This window comes from Thrips palmi, unplaced genomic scaffold (assembly GCF_012932325.1).
Source record: "Thrips palmi isolate BJ-2018 unplaced genomic scaffold, TpBJ-2018v1 HiC_scaffold_5, whole genome shotgun sequence".
Taxonomy (NCBI): domain Eukaryota; kingdom Metazoa; phylum Arthropoda; class Insecta; order Thysanoptera; family Thripidae; genus Thrips; species Thrips palmi.
The window spans coordinates 4,494,337-4,511,982 of NW_023144632.1; the positions used below are offsets into that span (position 1 = coordinate 4,494,337).

The window sequence follows — 17,646 nt, forward strand, 5'->3', positions numbered from 1 at the left end:
GTCAAGGACATCTACCTGCATCCGGACCCCTTCTCGGTCCAGAACCACCTGCTCACGCCGACCCTCAAGTCGAAGCGGCCGCAGCTCAAGGCGTACTTCAAGCCCCAGATAGAGGACATGTACGTCAAGCTGGCCTGAGCGGCCTGCACTGGGGGCGGACGGAAGCCCCTTGTTCCTAGACTGACGAGATGAGGCGAGACGAGGCAAGCCGGCCGGTGGGGCTGGCCCTGGGGTTTGGCCCCAGGGGAGATGAACTCGCCTGCAGTGCTCAAGCAGTGCCCGCCGGCTCTGGACCCGCCCGGCGAACCTTCAGCCCTTGGCGCGATGCGGCGACGCGGCGACGCCAAGTCAATGTGTGATTGACACTCAGTGACCATAAACATTGTGCTGCGGACTGCGTAGACTACGCACTGGACAGCTGTGAAGATAGGTCCAGGGCTGTCATCCACATGGACCTATTGCTAAGAACTGCGGAAACCTATTTTTAAAAAGTTCCACGCTCCGCATGTTTTTGGCTTGTAAAGGTCTGTGTTTTATAGGACCGTGATATCAACTGATATAAAAGCAATATTTGTGTGACATCAAGCAGCCATCATTTAGATATTTGAGATTAAAATGTATGGTTTTGGATGAAATTTTTAGTTGGAGGTATAGATCTCTAGAGACTTTTTACTAAGCGTGGTGAGCCCAGTCAATTGTTTTTGAAAATATATCATGTTAAAAAGCACTGCACCTTTGAGGTACATGTTTGACAGTTTGAGATTAGGAGCAGGGTATTTTTTTGGCTAAAACGCCCATAACAAACTTTTGGGGCTCAAAGTTAGGGTTTATTACATTTCAGTTTTCCCGTGATTTGTGCCTACTTCGAGTAGACAGAATCCACAGAAATAGTTGAAGCGTCATACTTTCTGTTCCAACTTTGGCAGGTTTGTATGACTTAGAAAGAATTGCTCCCAATTGTGCAAGAGCAATTCACATAATAAAGATATAAATACACATACCTCCCTATGGCAAAGTTTGAGTGGATGTTTGATGACTAGTGTCTCATCACCACATACGTATGACCTCATAAGTCATATTTACAAGTCTACCACAAATTATTAAAAAAAGCAACAACTGTATTTTACTTGTAAAGCACTTATCAGACAGTAGGAGCTCATCAGTGCGATTGAACAACTGGTTTACCCCAGCAATGATTCACTGTCGTATTCATGGATTGCACCATCAGTTTTTTTTGTCACTTCCCATAAATTTCTCTCTTTAATAAATTTGAGATCAATATCATATTGCAGTTTACGGATCCTGGACACATGTAGTCTCAGTTTTCTACTAACTGATTTCATTTGGACATTTCTTTACTGCAAGCAACAAATCGTTGCACAGTTGAGTAAAGTAAAATTCCTAGTAACTCTCCATGGAAAATATTGTCACATAAAATTGCTTTAGTTTTGAACAGTTAAAGCAATGTCTTTTTTGACAGACAATAATTTCTATGGGATAGGAAAAGCTCGTTATTCTAATTCTTCTACCTCTTATGGACATTTGTTTGAAAAAGTGAAGTGCCTTTTAGCTATTCAAATTACCATTCATACCATAGAACTATTGAGAGGGGACCAATATCATACGAACTGAGGGAAAAGTGTGCTCCAGAAAAAGTTTCCAGTTACATGAACTTAGTTGTTCATAGTGCATGACCCTCCAATAGTAACTATTTAAAAAAGAACAATCCTAATCAGTAGGTCATGGTGCTTCTAGCTTAAATCTTGTCAATTGGTAGTGATAGCCCAGTCAGCAAGATGGTTACAATTGTGTAGCCTATTTCAAAAATGTGCTCTGAATATGCATCAAGTGATTGCCAATAATGTGCAATAGGTAGCACATTTTCTTTGCTTGTACAAAAAAAACAAAAACAAAAAAAACCTGAGCTATTTAATGAGAATTATTAGTAACCATTTAACCAGTTTTTCGGCACACACTTTACTCTTGGCACCACCTTGCAGGCTGGGAGAGCGATTGAAGACAAATCAACAACAAACCGTCCACAGGACATGTAATGTATAACTGTCAAAATGTGTTACAGGAATACATTCCCCCCTAAATTCCAACAATTAGCAGATTCCTTTGAAATGGCCATCAAATGTTATGAAAAGATGATAAATTGGAGAAAGTAACCAGCTATAAATATTCCGGGAATTTAGGCAGACGGCCGACCTTCACCTCAGTTGGGTTTGTTGATGAGAGTGGACAGGGTATATGTAAAGTATAGGTAGAGTTGTTACTTAGTTCTTTTTGTATTTGCTCTCTTTCACTTTCTTGAACACACAAGAAAAAATAGAATCAAAATATATCTAATGTTTTCAAATAAGGTCTGACAAGCTTTATAGGAAAATATTTGTAATAAAAATGAAACCAATAAAGGCATTCAATTGTACACACTTGATGGATGGTTTAGTTAGTGAGAAAATAGTTCCCAAAACATACTTGATTCAAAATCAGCCAGCGGAACGAACACAGATACAGATTAAAACAGTAAAATGGTAAAAACTATACATGAGAAAACATTTTTTTGCCAGAGTGAAGTCTCTGGGAACCACAGAGGAACTATTAGAAAAATTAAGTAAGAAGAAAAAGAAAGCGTGCAGTTGGACCATTATAGTTCAATAATAGTTAAGACACACATCTTCCAGAGAATTTGAAGAAAGAAAACAGAAAAAACAAGAAACGAGAAAGAAGTTTTCCCTTACTTTCAATTATGTCCTAGAACATTGAAGTAACAGCCATTCATACTTCCATATATTTACCACTCATATTATCACATCACATTTGTGTCCAAGCCAACACAATTTGAGGAGTTCTGATATGCAAAAAGCAAAAACTAAGATTTGCTTTGATAACCAAAGTAACTTAGAAGTCCATAAACCCTTGTTCACCTTCCAATATTCTCAATAGTCTTAACCTTCTTTTGTTCCTTCTTAAAAACAAAAACAACAATAACAACAACAACAACAACAAAAACCTATAATTTTTTTTAGAGCTGTTGGTGCTCACCGTTGCTCACATAAACTTTTTTTTTTTAATTTCTTTCTCTTCGAAGAAACTTTAATTGTTAAGAACTGTTGGTACTCACAAGAAAATCCACAGTAGAAAATATTGAGACTCATACATGAGGCTGTTCTGTTTTACATGGTGGCCAAAAATATTTTTAAGTAGGGTCAGTTGGGGTAATTTTGAGACATGGGGTGAAAATGAAACAGCTGTTTCCTGGAAAAGATACGACATTTCAGCAATCATACCATTCCAAATGTTATTTTTACAATCAAAACACCACATAAGTTCTAAAATGTCAAACCATGCCCAACAAACAGCTGCCTCATTAGTCCCTGTGCCCCAAAATTACCCGAACTGAAAAAATTAAGAAATTAAAGAAAATCAACCAAAGAAAATTTATGGCAGATGAACCATGAAAATGATGTCAGCCTCGCAAGAGTTTTGTTCTGCAACCTTTTTCTTCTATGAGACTTTCGATTGTCATATTTAATCTGGGGAGTAGCAATAAAGGTTCATATCTCTAATGCTTCAATGGCAAGGACTCCGCATCACTGAAATACATTTTCTGATTCAGTTGTGTAGCTCTTTACTCTTGAGAAATGGAAGGGTCGAAATCGGCCACCAATTAGATCAAAGTTTGTTGTACTTTCTGTGGCACCACGCCGAGTAACGATGGAGTACTGTTGCCACTGAAGTTGGGAATGGTGATGTGAGCGAGAAGAAGTGATCTGCAACTCCTACAACATGTAAAATAAAAATTAGAAATTTTCTCAAAAGTATTCTGGAGAAATCTATTGCTGAAGATAAGTCACTAACCAAATGAAAAGTTTGTTCACTTGGTTCAGACCACAAAGTGGAATCTCTACGCTTCTTACTGCGGTTTTTATTATTGTTTCCGCTAGTCTTATCAGCTTGTCTTTTCAATACAATTATAACATGATCATCATGTAATCTGAAATGGCCGTGCAACACAGAAGAGTTTCGGGGCTGGCGGTGCTTTAATTCCTTCAGACTAATTGATGGGTCATCTGGTGTGGTCAGCATCAATACAGATCCTTCAGAGAAAAATCTAACAGGAAAAATAAGATTGCACACTACATTACACCATGTCGAGAGGAATATGACTTAGCAAATCAGAGAACATGAACACAAACCTAAGATATCGAAAATATTCCACCACATGCCATGGTTGGTAAAATTGGTCTTGAAAACTGTTTTCTCCTGCTCGCAGGTAGGAAGTCTTACTGATGTAACAACCATGAAAGTGAATGTGAGGTCTTTGAATGTACATCTGACGCCATGAATCAAAGTTGCTCAAGCCTCCACAATGAACACCCCAAATTCTGCAAAAAAATGTTAAAATACAAAATAGATTTTATAAACATGATTAAAGCTAGACAATGATGATAAGCGTGCTCTTTTTACCTAATACAAGCAAGCCTCCAAATCTCTGGATCGCGTGCAGCAAGGTAAAACCCTCTGCTAACTGCTGAACACGATTGTTCCAAAACACGCAGATCCATTTCTGAGGAAACAACCCACTTCATGATGTACAATATTATTTCCATTGGCAATGAAGATATGTGAGCACCCTGGAAAACATAGTATTATTGGTATTAACAAGAGACATCTAAGACTGACCGTTTTCTATGTATGATCTCGACTCTCACATTAATGGGCTGATCAGGCTGACATATAATTGGATTTTTCATGTAAAGACGTTGAAGGCGAATCATCATATCATCCTCTTCATCAACTGAAGCAGGTTCAGCTGCAGTTTCTTCAAGAGACAGTGATTCTAAATTAACTTTGACAAAAAGGAAAGGTTAAGATTAGACACTACAACCACAATTAACTGTAAAATATAATCTGATCTTAGTAAGAAATACAAAATTACCTTCTACTGGCTGAGCTTGTTGAGCTCTGGCCTTGGAAGCTTCATACAGACGAAATTCAATATCAGGGACAAGTTGGACAGCCTGCCTGTAGAACTTGACAGCTTCATACAGTTTTCCATCCTGCTCATGTTGAACGCCTTTTAAGAACATAGATCGAGCCTACAAGACAAACAACTTCTGTTAGATTATGTTTATGGCCAGAGTAATTGAGTAAGAGTGAATTTTAATACTTTTTCTTCAACAGTTTCTTCTAAGTCTTCAAGTTTCTGACTGTTGTCTCTTCTTGGAGCTTGATGGTGAGGCACCTGTTCGGGACCACTTTTCAATTCTTTGTGCCACTGCTCCCGGAAACTTGATAAATTGTCTAAAGCTTCTGATTCCTAGAAAACATCAAGGGCCACGATGAAACAAATTAATAACTTACGTCACTAAAATTCATGAGGTTTACAGTTTCATACATGAGAAGGAGAAGATGAGGGCTCCGGTTGATCTTGCTCTTCACCCTCCAAACCATCACCCATGCCCTGGTGTCTGTCATCCATGCTGTTGTTTCCAGAGCCTGAGGAGCAAACTCTTCTTTTGGAGAACTGTGGCAAGTAACAGCATCCAACTTGTTAGACAATTCACTGACAAATTTTTTAAGGGGTACTGGAACAAATTCCCTTTTTTATGTTGTAGTGTGCGCTCAGCTGTCAATTATTAACAACCGACAAAACAAATTTAGAAGCTTGCGGCCACTGTTCATAAACACTTAACCTTAGATGAACTGACAGTGGCAACATTTCTACTGCTTTAATGACATTGGATGACATGTCTATGCACTTCCTAAGAGGAGCTGTGTGTAAGAGTCAATAAATTTAGGCTCTGTGCCTAGGCATACAGCAGTTACCCCTCAACCCACAGATTTCATAGTAGGAAGATAACATACTTACGATGATGAGTTCACTATAGGAATTTAACTTGCCATTTTACGAGTGGATGGTCTTTTTAAGTCAACATAGAGCAATCACGCCAAGAATAGCAGAAAATGGTAACACCACATTCAACAATCTTTGCTGACATCTTCCTTGGACTAAGTGTCTAAGAGGAAGAATTTCAGAAAATCATGGGTGTTACTTGTGTTACTTGGTGTTAAAGTTTATTTTTTCGTCGATACGCCGCCTTCTGTCATGTGGAGAAGTGGTTTTCGGCCATTCTGTCATTTTCTTCTTTACTTCTTCTTGCGACATTGGCGTGCAGACCAAGTTGTGACGTTACCCGACTTTGCTTCATGAACACGAACATGAACGACTGAACGCACCCACCAAACAGACAACAAGTGAAGCGTTCCGTTCATTTCGTTGTTAAAGCAAGGTAGCATTTTTAGGCCAGTGTAGTGTTATACTTAACCTAGAGTGAAAAGGTGTTTGCCGACGGAAATTGTGGTGTTTTCTGACGGCCGGGTCCTCAGTTTTGGACCTCCAACATGACGGACGAAAGTCAGCCTAAAACCTTGTACGTCGGGAACTTGCACACGTCTGTGTCAGAGGATCTTCTATGTACTTTATTTTGCCAAATCGGGCCTGTGAAAGGTTGCAAGATTATTCGCGAGCAAGGCAATGATCCTTACGCTTTTGTGGAGTTCACCAACCATCAAGCGGCCGCCACGGCGCTGGCCGTGATGAACAAGCGGCTGTTCTTGGACAAGGAGATCAAGGTAAATTGGGCCACCTCTCCCGGCAACCAGCCCAAACAAGATACCAGCAATCATCACCACATATTCGTCGGCGATTTGAGTCCCGAGATCGAGACTCAGACACTTCGTGAAGCTTTTGCACCATTTGGTGAAATTTCCAACTGCAGAATTGTTAGAGACCCTCAGACCCTCAAGTCAAAGGGTTATGCATTTGTGTCATTTGTGAAGAAGGCCGAGGCTGAAAGTGCTATACAAGCTATGAATGGCCAGTGGCTTGGAAGCCGCAGTATTCGTACTAATTGGTCGACTAGAAAACCACCACCTCCACGAAATGAAAGACCTCGACATCCTGGTTCTGGCAAACCAGCATCTTATGATGAAGTCTATAATCAGTCAAGTCCTACTAATTGCACGGTTTACTGTGGAGGATTTACTAATGGTATTAGTGATGAAATAATCCAGAAAACCTTTACTCCATTCGGCACAATTCAAGATATACGGGTGTTTAAGGACAAAGGTTATGCCTTTATCCGATTTGCTACCAAAGAAGCTGCCACACATGCCATTGAAGCTATTCACAATACTGAAATTAATGGCCAGACTGTGAAATGCTTTTGGGGCAAGGAGTCTGGAGATCCCAACAACCCTCCACAGCCAGGAGCTCAACCCACGGCCCAGCCACAAGCTGCTCAACCGCAAACGCCGCAGCCTCAAACTCAAACAGCTGCAGCAGCTGCAGGTCAATACCCTTATGCGTATGGACAACAAATGGGTTATTGGTATCCCCAATCTTATCCTGCAGCGGCTGGCAGTCAGTATCTACAGAGCATGCAGCCCAGCTATACTGCTACTTATGGCCAGTTCAGTTATCCTCAGGCCTATGTTCAGAGAATGGGTTTGCAAGTACCTTGGCAGGCCATGCAAGCGCAACCCACAGCCGCCGCAGCCGCAGCAGCGGTGACAAGTCAGCAAGTAATGGCAGGGCAAGCTCCACTCCAGCCACCAGCAATGATGTATGCCATGCAACAATTCCCAACGCCTCAGTGAAGCAAACAGATTGGATAAAGAAATGCCTCTTCGTGAGGTGTGAAAATAATCTCAGGATTGGCTACTGTGGGTCTTTATCCATGGTAAATTATTATAAACGAATGATAGGCTGTCATATTGATAGCTTGACTGATTATATAGTCAGTTTTTTGGATTGTATATTGGTTCACCCCTGCCCATGTAACAGTGATTTGAACTTGTAATTTTGGACTATTATTATTGTTGAAGTTTTTATTTAATTTTCTTTTTGCATTTTTGTAGTTATGTGTATTTTGTGATCAGTTGGCAACTGAAAAAAAATTGGTGGACATTTTCTATGGTTGTCATTTCAAATTGTTCCTCAGAAGTATGATGACAGTTTTGTAGTGGAGAGAAAATATTATGTGTCTCATTTAGAAAGCAATAAGCTTTGAAAATTGAATACAAAATAATGTCACAACGGATTAGTCTTTTTAATCCAAAAGTAATGTTATTATATATTTGTGTCGAATAAAGGAAATTGTAGCGGGAACGGCTGAAAATTTTGTGCATGTAGCACGGTGCGGGGCGCAGTGTTTGCCGTACAAAGATGTCGCTCCAACAGTTTAACAACATGTCAATTAGATTGTCCACTCCTGATAAAGGGACAACTGGATAGTCTGCCCTTTCAAGACTGCTGTTGTATTTCATTTCTTGGATGAGTGCTATTAGTGAAGTATAGAAATATGTCTTCCCAAGTAGCTGGTTCCTTATGTGGGGTTGTTAAAGTTACCACTTGAAAGGATTGTAGTGCTAAGAAAAACAGGTAAGCTTGCTGCAATTTTAAATTTATTTTTTTTCTAAATGGTGCGGATTTTTTTTTATTGTTTTCTTTATACAAGTGACTTTTTTCCCCTCCCCATTTCAAAACATCAATATTTTAAAAGATTTGTTTATGTTGTTAAGTGATAAACTGGAGCACAAGTTGGCATTGACCTAAAGCTTATGGCCACTATCAGCCGATATGTGATGAAAATCTTATGATGGTTACCATGCTTTTGTTGATTGGGGCGCTATTGTCTAAGATATAGTAAGTTTCTGGTCTCCTATTCCATTTTGTAAGTTATCCTCTGAGGTTATTTATTGATGTGGTTGGTGAGCATGTATTTGTCACTGAGTACTCTGGTGTACTTGGTAAAAAGAAAGGAGAAAAAAGTGCAAAGTCTATTTTGCTGTGTGTTGAGCACAGATAAGAATGTGGTACCTTGTTTTGGCCTAATTCTATACCAAAATCTGATAGTCATTCAGTGCTGGTAAAGTGATTTCCTTTGTTAACAACAAGAGTTACATTATTGTACTCAACAAAACCTGCACCACTCATTTAACTACCAGGATGTTCAGAATCTTTCCCCATAAGAAAAGCTCTCTATGTGGCACCTTTTAGTTGACCAAAACTGCAAAGTAAGAACTTTCTTGTTTATTGTTATGCCAATGGTTGTAAATTGATTTTAATGCACATGTCAAGGCTGGCTGTGTGACATTTTGTAGTAACAAGCAGTATTGAAGAACAATGTAGGTAATTGTCCTCATCATGAATCCAGCAGTTAACCAGCCAACATCTTGTTGGAGTCTATTTATTGAGAGTGTGTGTGTGAGAGAGAATGGAAGGAGCGGTGTGCTGTGCTATGCTCATCCCTTTTTATATATATAAATATATATAGTTTTTGTAATTTTATTTAAGTGGACTGGACAGTGATCCTGGTGAATCACTAAGTCGCACATTCCTCCTGGAAGGAACCTGAAGCCGATGTAGTACATTTTTAAAAAAAAGGAATAATCACATGTTCTGTTGTGAGACGGCCATTTTGCACATTTCCAATGAGTCGCAAATTCTCCCCTCCTTTCTAGGCAAACGTTTTCCTCCTGCTTTGCCTTGAAGAATTAACTAAAAAAACAAACAAAAAAAAATCAAAAATATCCCTCTGTGCTACGTGATTTATCAAAGCCATAGATGTCAATCAATTGCAAACTTATTAATTGACCTTGTGGCTTTGGTAAAACTATTTTGAAATGTACAATATTTGGGGTAGTGTGCAAACTGAATGTAAGTTTTGCTTCCCCCTGAACATCTAACTAATATAAAACTGTATGTGTGTAGTCAGGTACTCCTGTATACTCCCAGCTTGTCCTTCAACGAAGCTGTAGATAGTTTTCTCCCTAGACATTTTTGTACAAAAAGTGTGTCCAGAAAGTTTTGTTTTGCCCATAACACTGCAGAAGTTAGCAGTGAGGTAACCAAGGAAAATTGTTCGAGTAACATGTTAATGATTGATAGTTGTTACAATTATTTCAATAAAGATCAAATGAAGGAAGCAATTATCTTATTTCTTTTTCAAAAGATTAATTCTGAAGGACAGGATGTAGCTCCATTCTTAGATTTACCCTCAGCTGTTGTTTTGTACAAATGCTTATTTCAGAGTGTAAATACCTCCGACCTGATAGTACTGTTAAGTCGTATTCATTGTAAGTTGTGGCTTGATTGAACGCATAGAATAAGCAAATGAGCAATGTACCTGGTTAAAAATCTAATCTGATGCAATGTAGCTTATTGTACACAACGCATTCCCAAGTGTAACGAATAAGAAAGGAATCAAATAAGTTTCTCAGATAATACATAGTTTTGTTGTTTTTTACCATATGCCCAACAGGAAGTGAGTATCAAATACTCAAAATATTTGAAGTGCATCAAATTTTACGGCAATATTCATTTACACCTTTTAATGAAGATTTCATATTTACAATATCACAGGGTATAAAGAGCATTAAAACACCACACATACTTGGCAGGGAACACTTGGCATGGTTCTTGATGAAGCAGTTAGATCAGTCTTCAACATACTCTTGACAGAGAAGAATAAAAGATGACAAAATGGAGTTACTGCAGAGCAAGTCAGTTGCGAGAAGAATATAACAAGAATTACAATAAATAACAGACTTGGTGGCAATATTTGGTATCATGAGAAAACAGAACCAATGTCACCACCAATAAAGATTCAAACGAATGAGAAGCTCCAAATATTCATGGAAGTTCATCAGTACACAAAGTAAAATGGGCCCTGTGCCCAACATTCCAGCATTGGAAAGATTTCCTCCAAATCACAGCTAGAGGACATTTTGATTCCCTCTGCACTTAGTTAAAAAGCAAGTAAAGTACAAACAAATATACAAACATTCACAACCATGGATTAGGTGCTACAAAAAAAAAGATGAGAAAGGGTGATCAACAGACTTCAATTGGGAGAAAAGGCTTAAAAGTGATGTGGAAGAATCTTTTTGCTGCACAGCTCACATGAATAAAGAACTACCCCTATAATGAATGAAGAGGAAATTCCTTTTTACAGTTTCTTCATAACTGAAACTTCTTAGTATTAAAAATAAAATAATTTAACATTTCCTCTATGATAGTATCAGCACAGTCAATACTGTGCACAATTCAAAGGAATGGCATTCAAATAAGAAGACTCCGAGCCTTTAATTTTAAAACATATGATCAGATGATGGAAATCTGAGGGAAATGTAAAATGTGCACGAAGGTGAACCAAACAGTACACGTCCTTATGGCGACTCCACTCTGGTAAAAAGCTGATTTAGTAGCAGTCCCAGCAATGGTTTCAATATTTTAAAATATGAAATATAACATTTTTTTTTGTTTTGAACACTTTTTACAGAGCAGATTAAAATGAGACAAGAAGTATTTGTACAAGGGGCAATGGACAGACTTCAGGTAACTAAAAACAATTTTACATTGAATGGTTAACTTTAAAGAATGCTTAAGATAAGTTTCATAATCAATGTTATCATATATACCTATCGACAGTAGAAAAAATATAATATATCATTCTAACTTTATATTTCTCTCCAGCTCAGATAACTGCAGGCAATCAGTACATTTTAAAAAAGAATTGGGAAAAAATGAAAGCCAAATCACACGTTCTATCAAAAGAAGGATTTATAAGGCACCAAAACCATTGAAAGCTAAAGAGAAAAGAAACAAATCATCTATGACGTTGATGATAGTTAGGAAGATGTCAAGCTCTTGTTATGACCTCTTGAGCGTCTTGTTAGGCAAAGGAGAATACATTCCAGTTATACGATGCCATGACGGTGAAGAAGGTGCTTCAGTTTTTATTGAAGAAGGAGAGCTACAGTATAAATAAGGAGAGTAAGTCCCTTTGATGTGGTTCCATGATTGTGTGGAGGAACTTTCAAATTTCATAGATAACGGTGTGCTAATACAATTTGACGTAGTTGGAAAGGAGCCTGATGGGGGTGTTTCATTAAGATGTCTTGCTCTCCGAGTCTGCCACCTGCATAAAACATGCAGAAATAGTGGTTAACTTAACTCAAATATTGCATAGTTACCAATTTAGGAGGCGCTGAAAATTACCTCTTCCTTTCTTCTGCTGGATGTAATAAAACTTCATGTCTCCATCGATAAATATGAGGGTGTGACAATTGAGTGATGTTACACAAACTTATTGCGTTCAGTACATCTATATCAGTTCTAGTTGGTTCATTCCTTAGAAAGAAAACAAAACATGTTAAGAAAACTTCATAGGGCTACATACTGCGATTACTAACCATCTATATTATTTTGTGATCACCCTTCAATAAAAACAGGTAGGCCCTCTTCAGGTACATCCATTTCATCATCACTGCTGGACTCAGAAGCTGGGGGAATCGGACTGCCTCTCGGAGATGATGGAGGGGTGAAAAAAGTATCACCTTCAGCATCTTCATTGAACAAAAATATAATTTTTTAAAGCCATGAAAAAAAATAAAAAAATTGATCCATAGGGACCTTTTTTTTTGTAATTTCTTGTAGACCTGTTGTGTTACCTGATGAGTGAGATTCTGTACGAGCATGGTCATGCTCACAGTCATTGGTGATATCTAATATGTATTGAAAAAAAACAAAACAAAAGCACTGTAAAAACATATCTCAATCGCAGTTGTGGATTTCAAAAGAATCTGCAATTTAAACTCACCATCTTTATCAGCATAGTCCAGTCGCCGAGATACACTATGACAATGACTATCAGAGACATTCAAAGATGTGTTCATGGCCGATCGTTTCATGGAAGAAGATTTTCGAGACCCTCTGGAGAAATTTGCTTGGTTGTGTGTGAACCATGAGCACAAGCAAGGATATGCATCAGACCACATTTCTAAACACTCACTCTCAGTGCGTACTTGCGGACGGGGCTGCAAAACACACACACAAAAAAAAGGTAAAAGCCATACATTTAATCAGTTACACTAGTTGGGGTAAGATTTTTAAATTGAAGATTCAAGTGTTTGTTTATGTTACCGGAAGGGTGGTTCTTCCATCAGGGCCGCTCCCCTGCAGCTGGTCTAATGCCCACACCATCTGGCTGATAACACAACGGATGGCAGTTTTATTATTTGAACCAGATGCTTGTCTGGACGCTCTGGGCTGGCGGTAAGTAGAGGCAGAGGTAATTAAATCATCATCATCAGATGAGAGGGTTGCATCAAACCCTTTGCCCGAAAGCATGTCCTAGGAAACATAAAATGTATTTGGTGTAAGATGCTATGCCATCCCTATGCATGCAGTATGACATTTTAACTTTTTAAAGAAAACTTGCCCACCTGCAAGCCACTGTAAAACACCTCTCTTTCTTCCCATGTCAGTAAATCAACAAGTCTCTCAGCAACACTACTTGCAATTCTCGAATGTACGAGATGATAATCAACAGCTACAAAGCGAGCATCTTCCATATAACTTATCACAAGACTCTGAAAATTTAAATATCATTATGAACTTTTCAGCAGCATAATTTAAATTGTTTGACAGGGACACCAAAATTTTTAATAAATACATCAACCCCACCTGAACTCTCTTTATCTCTGGCTTCAGAACGTCTCGTATAGAGTCCTTGAGGTGGTGTGGGGAAAAGTTACCAGAAACTGTATGGTGTAAGCTGGCAGCAATTCGTTTTGCAAACAGCTGCAAAGATTTCTCTACATAAAGAAAGGGACTGACTGTAGGATTTGATAAAGCTGTCAAAATAGACTCATTTTGACTATTTTCTGGAGCAGTCCTGGTAACAGAAATAAGTTCCTTCATAAACAGAACAGTAAAAGGAGGGCAAATAAATTAAGTTATTCACATAAGCACCCTCACTTGTTGTTTTCACATCGTTTTCTACTCAGCCAGTCAAAGAATCCTGAAGATAGAATGCTGCCATTGGAGGGGGATGATGAGGGGGAGGGCGAGGGAGAGGGTGACAGGGACAAAGGTGAGCCGCGACCAAGACCAGAACCCACAGAGTCATCCAGGATGGTGCATGCATTCATCATAGAACACAATTGAGTGACTGGACTCAAAATTTCAGGTTCTATATCAGTCCCATCTAGAGTATGATTTACTCTAATGACATCAGCTGAATCATTTGTTGAAGATGGAGTTACAGAACCTTCATTAAGTTTGTCAGTTGGCTGCAATTCAATGAAAATACTTTAAGCAGTTTTCACCTAAAATTTACCATACAGAGAAAGAGACAGACAGTTACTTACCACATCCGCTACAGTTTGATATCTCTTAGCCAGGTGTGCCTCTAGAAGAGCTAGGCCTTCCTGGGATGTCAAATCAACAAATGTATTCAAGAATGGCCAGTATTCCTTCCACGGAACACAATGATCAAGTGCAAGACAACTGTGGTGAAGAAAACAATTTTATTTCTGTGAACTGGATATAATCAAAGAACATTAGTTTTACCTTAACTTACCGGCCAACTCTCTCCAGCCCTTTGTGAGTATCCTGCAACCGAAACGCAGACGGGCAACTTTTAGGTACATTTTGCACCCTTGTTGAATTATTAGCTCTTTGAGGAGTTCGCCATTGACGGTGAAATTCAGAAGCTTGGGACTGAGTCATAGGTCCTGCAAATGCATGAATCTCTAGACGAGGACTGAGAGGATCTTCATTTAATACCTGTGAACATTTCCAAATACTCTATATAAAGTGGATATAATTTTTAAAAATTGATGAAATTCATTAACTTTTTGATTAAGCTTACAGGAGGATCTTTAGGTGAATAAGGGGTCCCAATCAAAGGTGGTAAAGAATTATCTTCAGCCCTAAGCACTGGCACATAAAAGTCATTCTGAAGAAGAGTTGCTATCTCTGATTTCAGTTGCTCACTGGCTGTAGGACATCTGGAGCACACAATCTAAAGGGAAGAAATCAGACAAAATGAGGTTCATCAACACTCTGACTCTGATACAAGGAGATGGTTCCATATACGCACATCAATAGGTCTTTGACCAAATTTATTTTTAGGCTCCCAGTCACACTGTGAATAAGATACTAAAGTTGCAACAACATGGATTGCTCCAAACTTTGCAGCAAAATGCAAAGGGGTCTCATGCATGCCTTTGTCTGGAGTATTTAAATACAAATCAACGAGAATGGCAGATCTTTCTGAAGATGAACCCATTTTACTAGCGGACAAAGTCTCATCACCACCGTACAACAATTTCGAAAATGCCGGGTCTCCTACAGTTTGCAAAATAAGGTCAGCCATGGCTGCATTTTTGCTTTTGGCAGCAACATGTAAGGCATTGTATCTTGACCCTTCCTAGAAATTCAGATGCAATAGTAAGTCAACATCATAAAACATAATTAAAAGTATGAGTGAAGTGCAGTTCCTTTAAATACCTGTAAAATAGACGGAGTGTCTCCACTACTAATAAGAAATCGAGGATTGTCCCAGACAGTTTTGAAGACCAACTCTAAATTACCACTCTCAATCGCTCTTCGAAGTTGCACCATGTCTTGTTGTTTTGGACCCTTGAAAAGACTTGGTTTTTCTGCATCACTTTGAGAAACACTAGGTGCAACAGGCACATTTTCCTCCGAGCTAGCGGATACAGAGTCTGCTCCATGGACAGCAAACGCCACAGCATCAGACCGCTGTTTGAATGCTTTAAAACGAGCCTTTTTGTGATGTTTCACAACCTTTAAAGCCTCTACCTTATCTTCATAGACGTGTAAAAAATCTGAAATCAAGAATGATGTAATACTTTTTAACTGCAATAGGATAGAGCAATATGGAAAAATGCATAGAGCAAAATAAGCTTTAGTTTGGAGCACAAGTAAATTTGAGGGGGCAAACACTGCCGTGCAAAAATTACCGGCAGCGTACTTACTTTCTTCGCTACTGTTTGGTATGTAGACACCATAGAATCTTTCAGTATCCTGTGCAGCAACAAGAAGTGGCTTGGAGCCCGACAGCCCCATGCTGGGGTTCAGCTTGTCGTTTTCACTGAGCTCGCCCATTTTAGCCAAACAGTCGCGGCTTCAAATGTTTTCACGGGTCCATACAGTAGCCCAAAATGTTCGTGCGTATAATCTAACCTAGCATAACTGTTGTTGCATTCATTAGTGATTGTCAAGGATCTCATTCATTTAATGAGAATGATCAAAATTAAGCCCAGCTGTGTTTGTGAGGTGCTGGTGACACTGTCAAAGTGCCTGGTGCTGGTGGTACCTTGCTACCGTGCTCTGACAAACAAAGCTAATTCAGGCCTAAGAACGCACAAACATATCAACAAACGAAACGACGTAAATAACCGCCAACCCCCAAACCCCCAACCCTCCTCAAATCTCGTTGGGGTGGGGGGATGGTCCAACGCCCCCAGAATCCGGATTGCATTTCAGACGCTGACGCTACGTCGACCCGTCGCGAGGCTAGCTGCCTCCCGCCCAGTGTGAGGAATTTCTCTTCCTCACGGGGAAGACAAGACTTCCAGGAAGATTGGACAAGACATGGAGTCTGTACTGCGCTTCAAGATAGGGCTCTACAAGCCAAGCGCAGCAAACAACCACTGCGCCGAAAGAAGGAGTAAAGAATAGCTTAAGTTCTAACAGTGTAGCTTAGAGTCAGACCGTGGCGGACTCTACGGCAACGGGCGTCGCGTTGCGTCGCGTTCCATGGCGAGTCCTCAGTGCCCCAAGGGCCCTATAGGGCTCTAGCCTACCAGCCACGGTGCATTTTTCTTACGGTGTACTTTGTCTGGACAGCGGAATCTTTTACCTTTTTTTTTCCAAATTTAAATGTGACCCCAGTTACAAAACTTAAAAATAGAATTAAATGAAATTTGGTAATTACTGAGCAGTGAAGGACTGGCGTGTAAGCCGACGTAGTTTCGAACGACCAACGGAAGTCGCTCTCCGGAGCGCCCCGTGTAAACACTTTATTTAGGTCAATTTAGATGCCTTTGGCAAGGGCCGCGACCACTAGCGCTGCGTTCCTTACAAACGGAACTAGGGTGGGAGTATTTCGACGAGCCGCTTTGCATGTGACAGTCATGTTGCGAGGAAGCCTGGGGCAGCCCTGGGGCAGCCCTGGGGCAGCCTGGGGGTGCGGGAGAGACGTCTTGTCTTCGTCATGTTTGCATAATCCCCGTTTCCCATCGCTCCTGATTTGACGCAGCTGGGTGGTTGGTGGGGGTGATAGTTTCTCCCTTGTTTCATACATCCCCGCACGGGAATAATAGATTACTGTCGTAGCAACTAACATGCTACGTAGCTGTTATTTCTTTGGCTAAAATTTTTTGTTGGCGCAACATTTTTTTTTACACAAAACCCACCCACTTCTCTTCCCAGCACTGCCAAAGCGCCAATGCCTCGCCCGATGCGCATCAAACGTGCCCAAAATCTTGAAATCCGCATGATGCGCGATGCGCGTGTAAGGCCGTAACCGGGTGGGGAGCCGGTTGGTTCACTGCAAACCTAACTGTCTACTAAGTACACACTTACAAATGCATGCTTGCAAGTACACACTTACAAACGCATGCTTGGCCAAGTACACACTTAAAAATGCATGCTTGCAAGTACACACTTCCAAACGCATGCTTGAAGCATGGAGTTATACGGCGTCAAGCATGCATTTGTAAGTGTGTACTTGGCCAAGCATGCGTTTGTAAGTGCGT

The 17,646-nt window shown here is 39.9% G+C and overlaps 4 protein-coding genes across 8 annotated transcripts in view; 2 read left to right on the forward strand and 2 right to left on the reverse strand.

The window, feature by feature from the left end:
• Window positions 1-2,435, forward strand: part of LOC117650992 (long-chain-fatty-acid--CoA ligase 6) — a 27,306-nt gene extending 24,871 nt beyond the window's left edge. For all 3 annotated transcript variants that reach the window (XM_034394673.1, XM_034394672.1, XM_034394674.1), the window contains one exon: window positions 1-2,435. In XM_034394673.1, the coding sequence (XP_034250564.1) occupies window positions 1-138 (138 nt within the window). In that variant the 3' untranslated portion in view covers window positions 139-2,435.
• Window positions 2,432-6,095, reverse strand: LOC117650994 (F-box only protein 9). Of its 3 annotated transcripts, none has more exons than XM_034394678.1 (9): window positions 5,875-6,095; window positions 5,405-5,533; window positions 5,177-5,326; window positions 4,946-5,105; window positions 4,719-4,855; window positions 4,474-4,640; window positions 4,203-4,391; window positions 3,865-4,117; window positions 2,432-3,785 (listed from the first exon to the last, which is right to left on the reverse strand). In XM_034394678.1, exons 2-9 carry the CDS (start codon window positions 5,486-5,488, stop codon window positions 3,597-3,599), a joined length of 1,329 nt encoding a protein of 442 aa, XP_034250569.1. In that variant the 5' UTR covers window positions 5,489-5,533; window positions 5,875-6,095; the 3' UTR covers window positions 2,432-3,596. The 3 variants fall into 3 exon arrangements, with proteins under 3 accessions (XP_034250569.1, XP_034250567.1, XP_034250568.1); XM_034394676.1 differs by having other exon boundaries at window positions 5,911-6,094; XM_034394677.1 differs by having other exon boundaries at window positions 5,879-6,094.
• Window positions 6,096-6,199: 104 nt separating this feature from the next.
• On the forward strand, window positions 6,200-7,808 carry LOC117650997 (nucleolysin TIAR). Its single transcript, XM_034394680.1, has one exon. It carries the CDS (start codon window positions 6,412-6,414, stop codon window positions 7,666-7,668), a length of 1,257 nt encoding a protein of 418 aa, XP_034250571.1. The 5' UTR covers window positions 6,200-6,411; the 3' UTR covers window positions 7,669-7,808.
• Window positions 7,809-10,376: 2,568 nt separating this feature from the next.
• Window positions 10,377-16,317, reverse strand: LOC117650991 (ankyrin repeat and LEM domain-containing protein 2). The gene is made up of 15 exons (XM_034394671.1): window positions 15,862-16,317; window positions 15,371-15,711; window positions 14,961-15,290; window positions 14,730-14,882; window positions 14,439-14,644; window positions 14,227-14,365; window positions 13,835-14,148; window positions 13,541-13,751; window positions 13,300-13,446; window positions 12,998-13,207; window positions 12,675-12,891; window positions 12,526-12,579; window positions 12,291-12,420; window positions 12,074-12,205; window positions 10,377-11,993 (listed from the first exon to the last, which is right to left on the reverse strand). The coding sequence occupies exons 1-15, from the start codon at window positions 15,989-15,991 to the stop codon at window positions 11,726-11,728; spliced, it is 2,982 nt and encodes a 993-aa protein (XP_034250562.1). The 5' UTR covers window positions 15,992-16,317; the 3' UTR covers window positions 10,377-11,725.
• Window positions 16,318-17,646: the final 1,329 nt, after the last annotated feature.

Coding starts and splice junctions, on each gene's coding strand:
- LOC117650994 (XM_034394676.1), bottom strand. Junction 4,641..4,718: donor AGCCTGATCAGCCCATTAAT/GTGAGAGTCGAG, acceptor TATGTTTTCCAG/GGTGCTCACATATCTTCATT. Junction 4,392..4,473: donor TGGAGGCTTGCTTGTATTAG/GTAAAAAGAGCA, acceptor ATTTTTTTGCAG/AATTTGGGGTGTTCATTGTG.
- LOC117650997 (XM_034394680.1), top strand. CDS start 6,412: ATGACGGACGAAAGTCAGCCTAAAACCTTGTACGTCGGGAACTTGCAC.
- LOC117650991 (XM_034394671.1), bottom strand. CDS start 15,991: ATGGGCGAGCTCAGTGAAAACGACAAGCTGAACCCCAGCATGGGGCTG. Junction 14,366..14,438: donor GGGCTGGAGAGAGTTGGCCG/GTAAGTTAAGGT, acceptor TCTTCACCACAG/TTGTCTTGCACTTGATCATT. Junction 13,447..13,540: donor CAGAGATAAAGAGAGTTCAG/GTGGGGTTGATG, acceptor TTAAATTTTCAG/AGTCTTGTGATAAGTTATAT.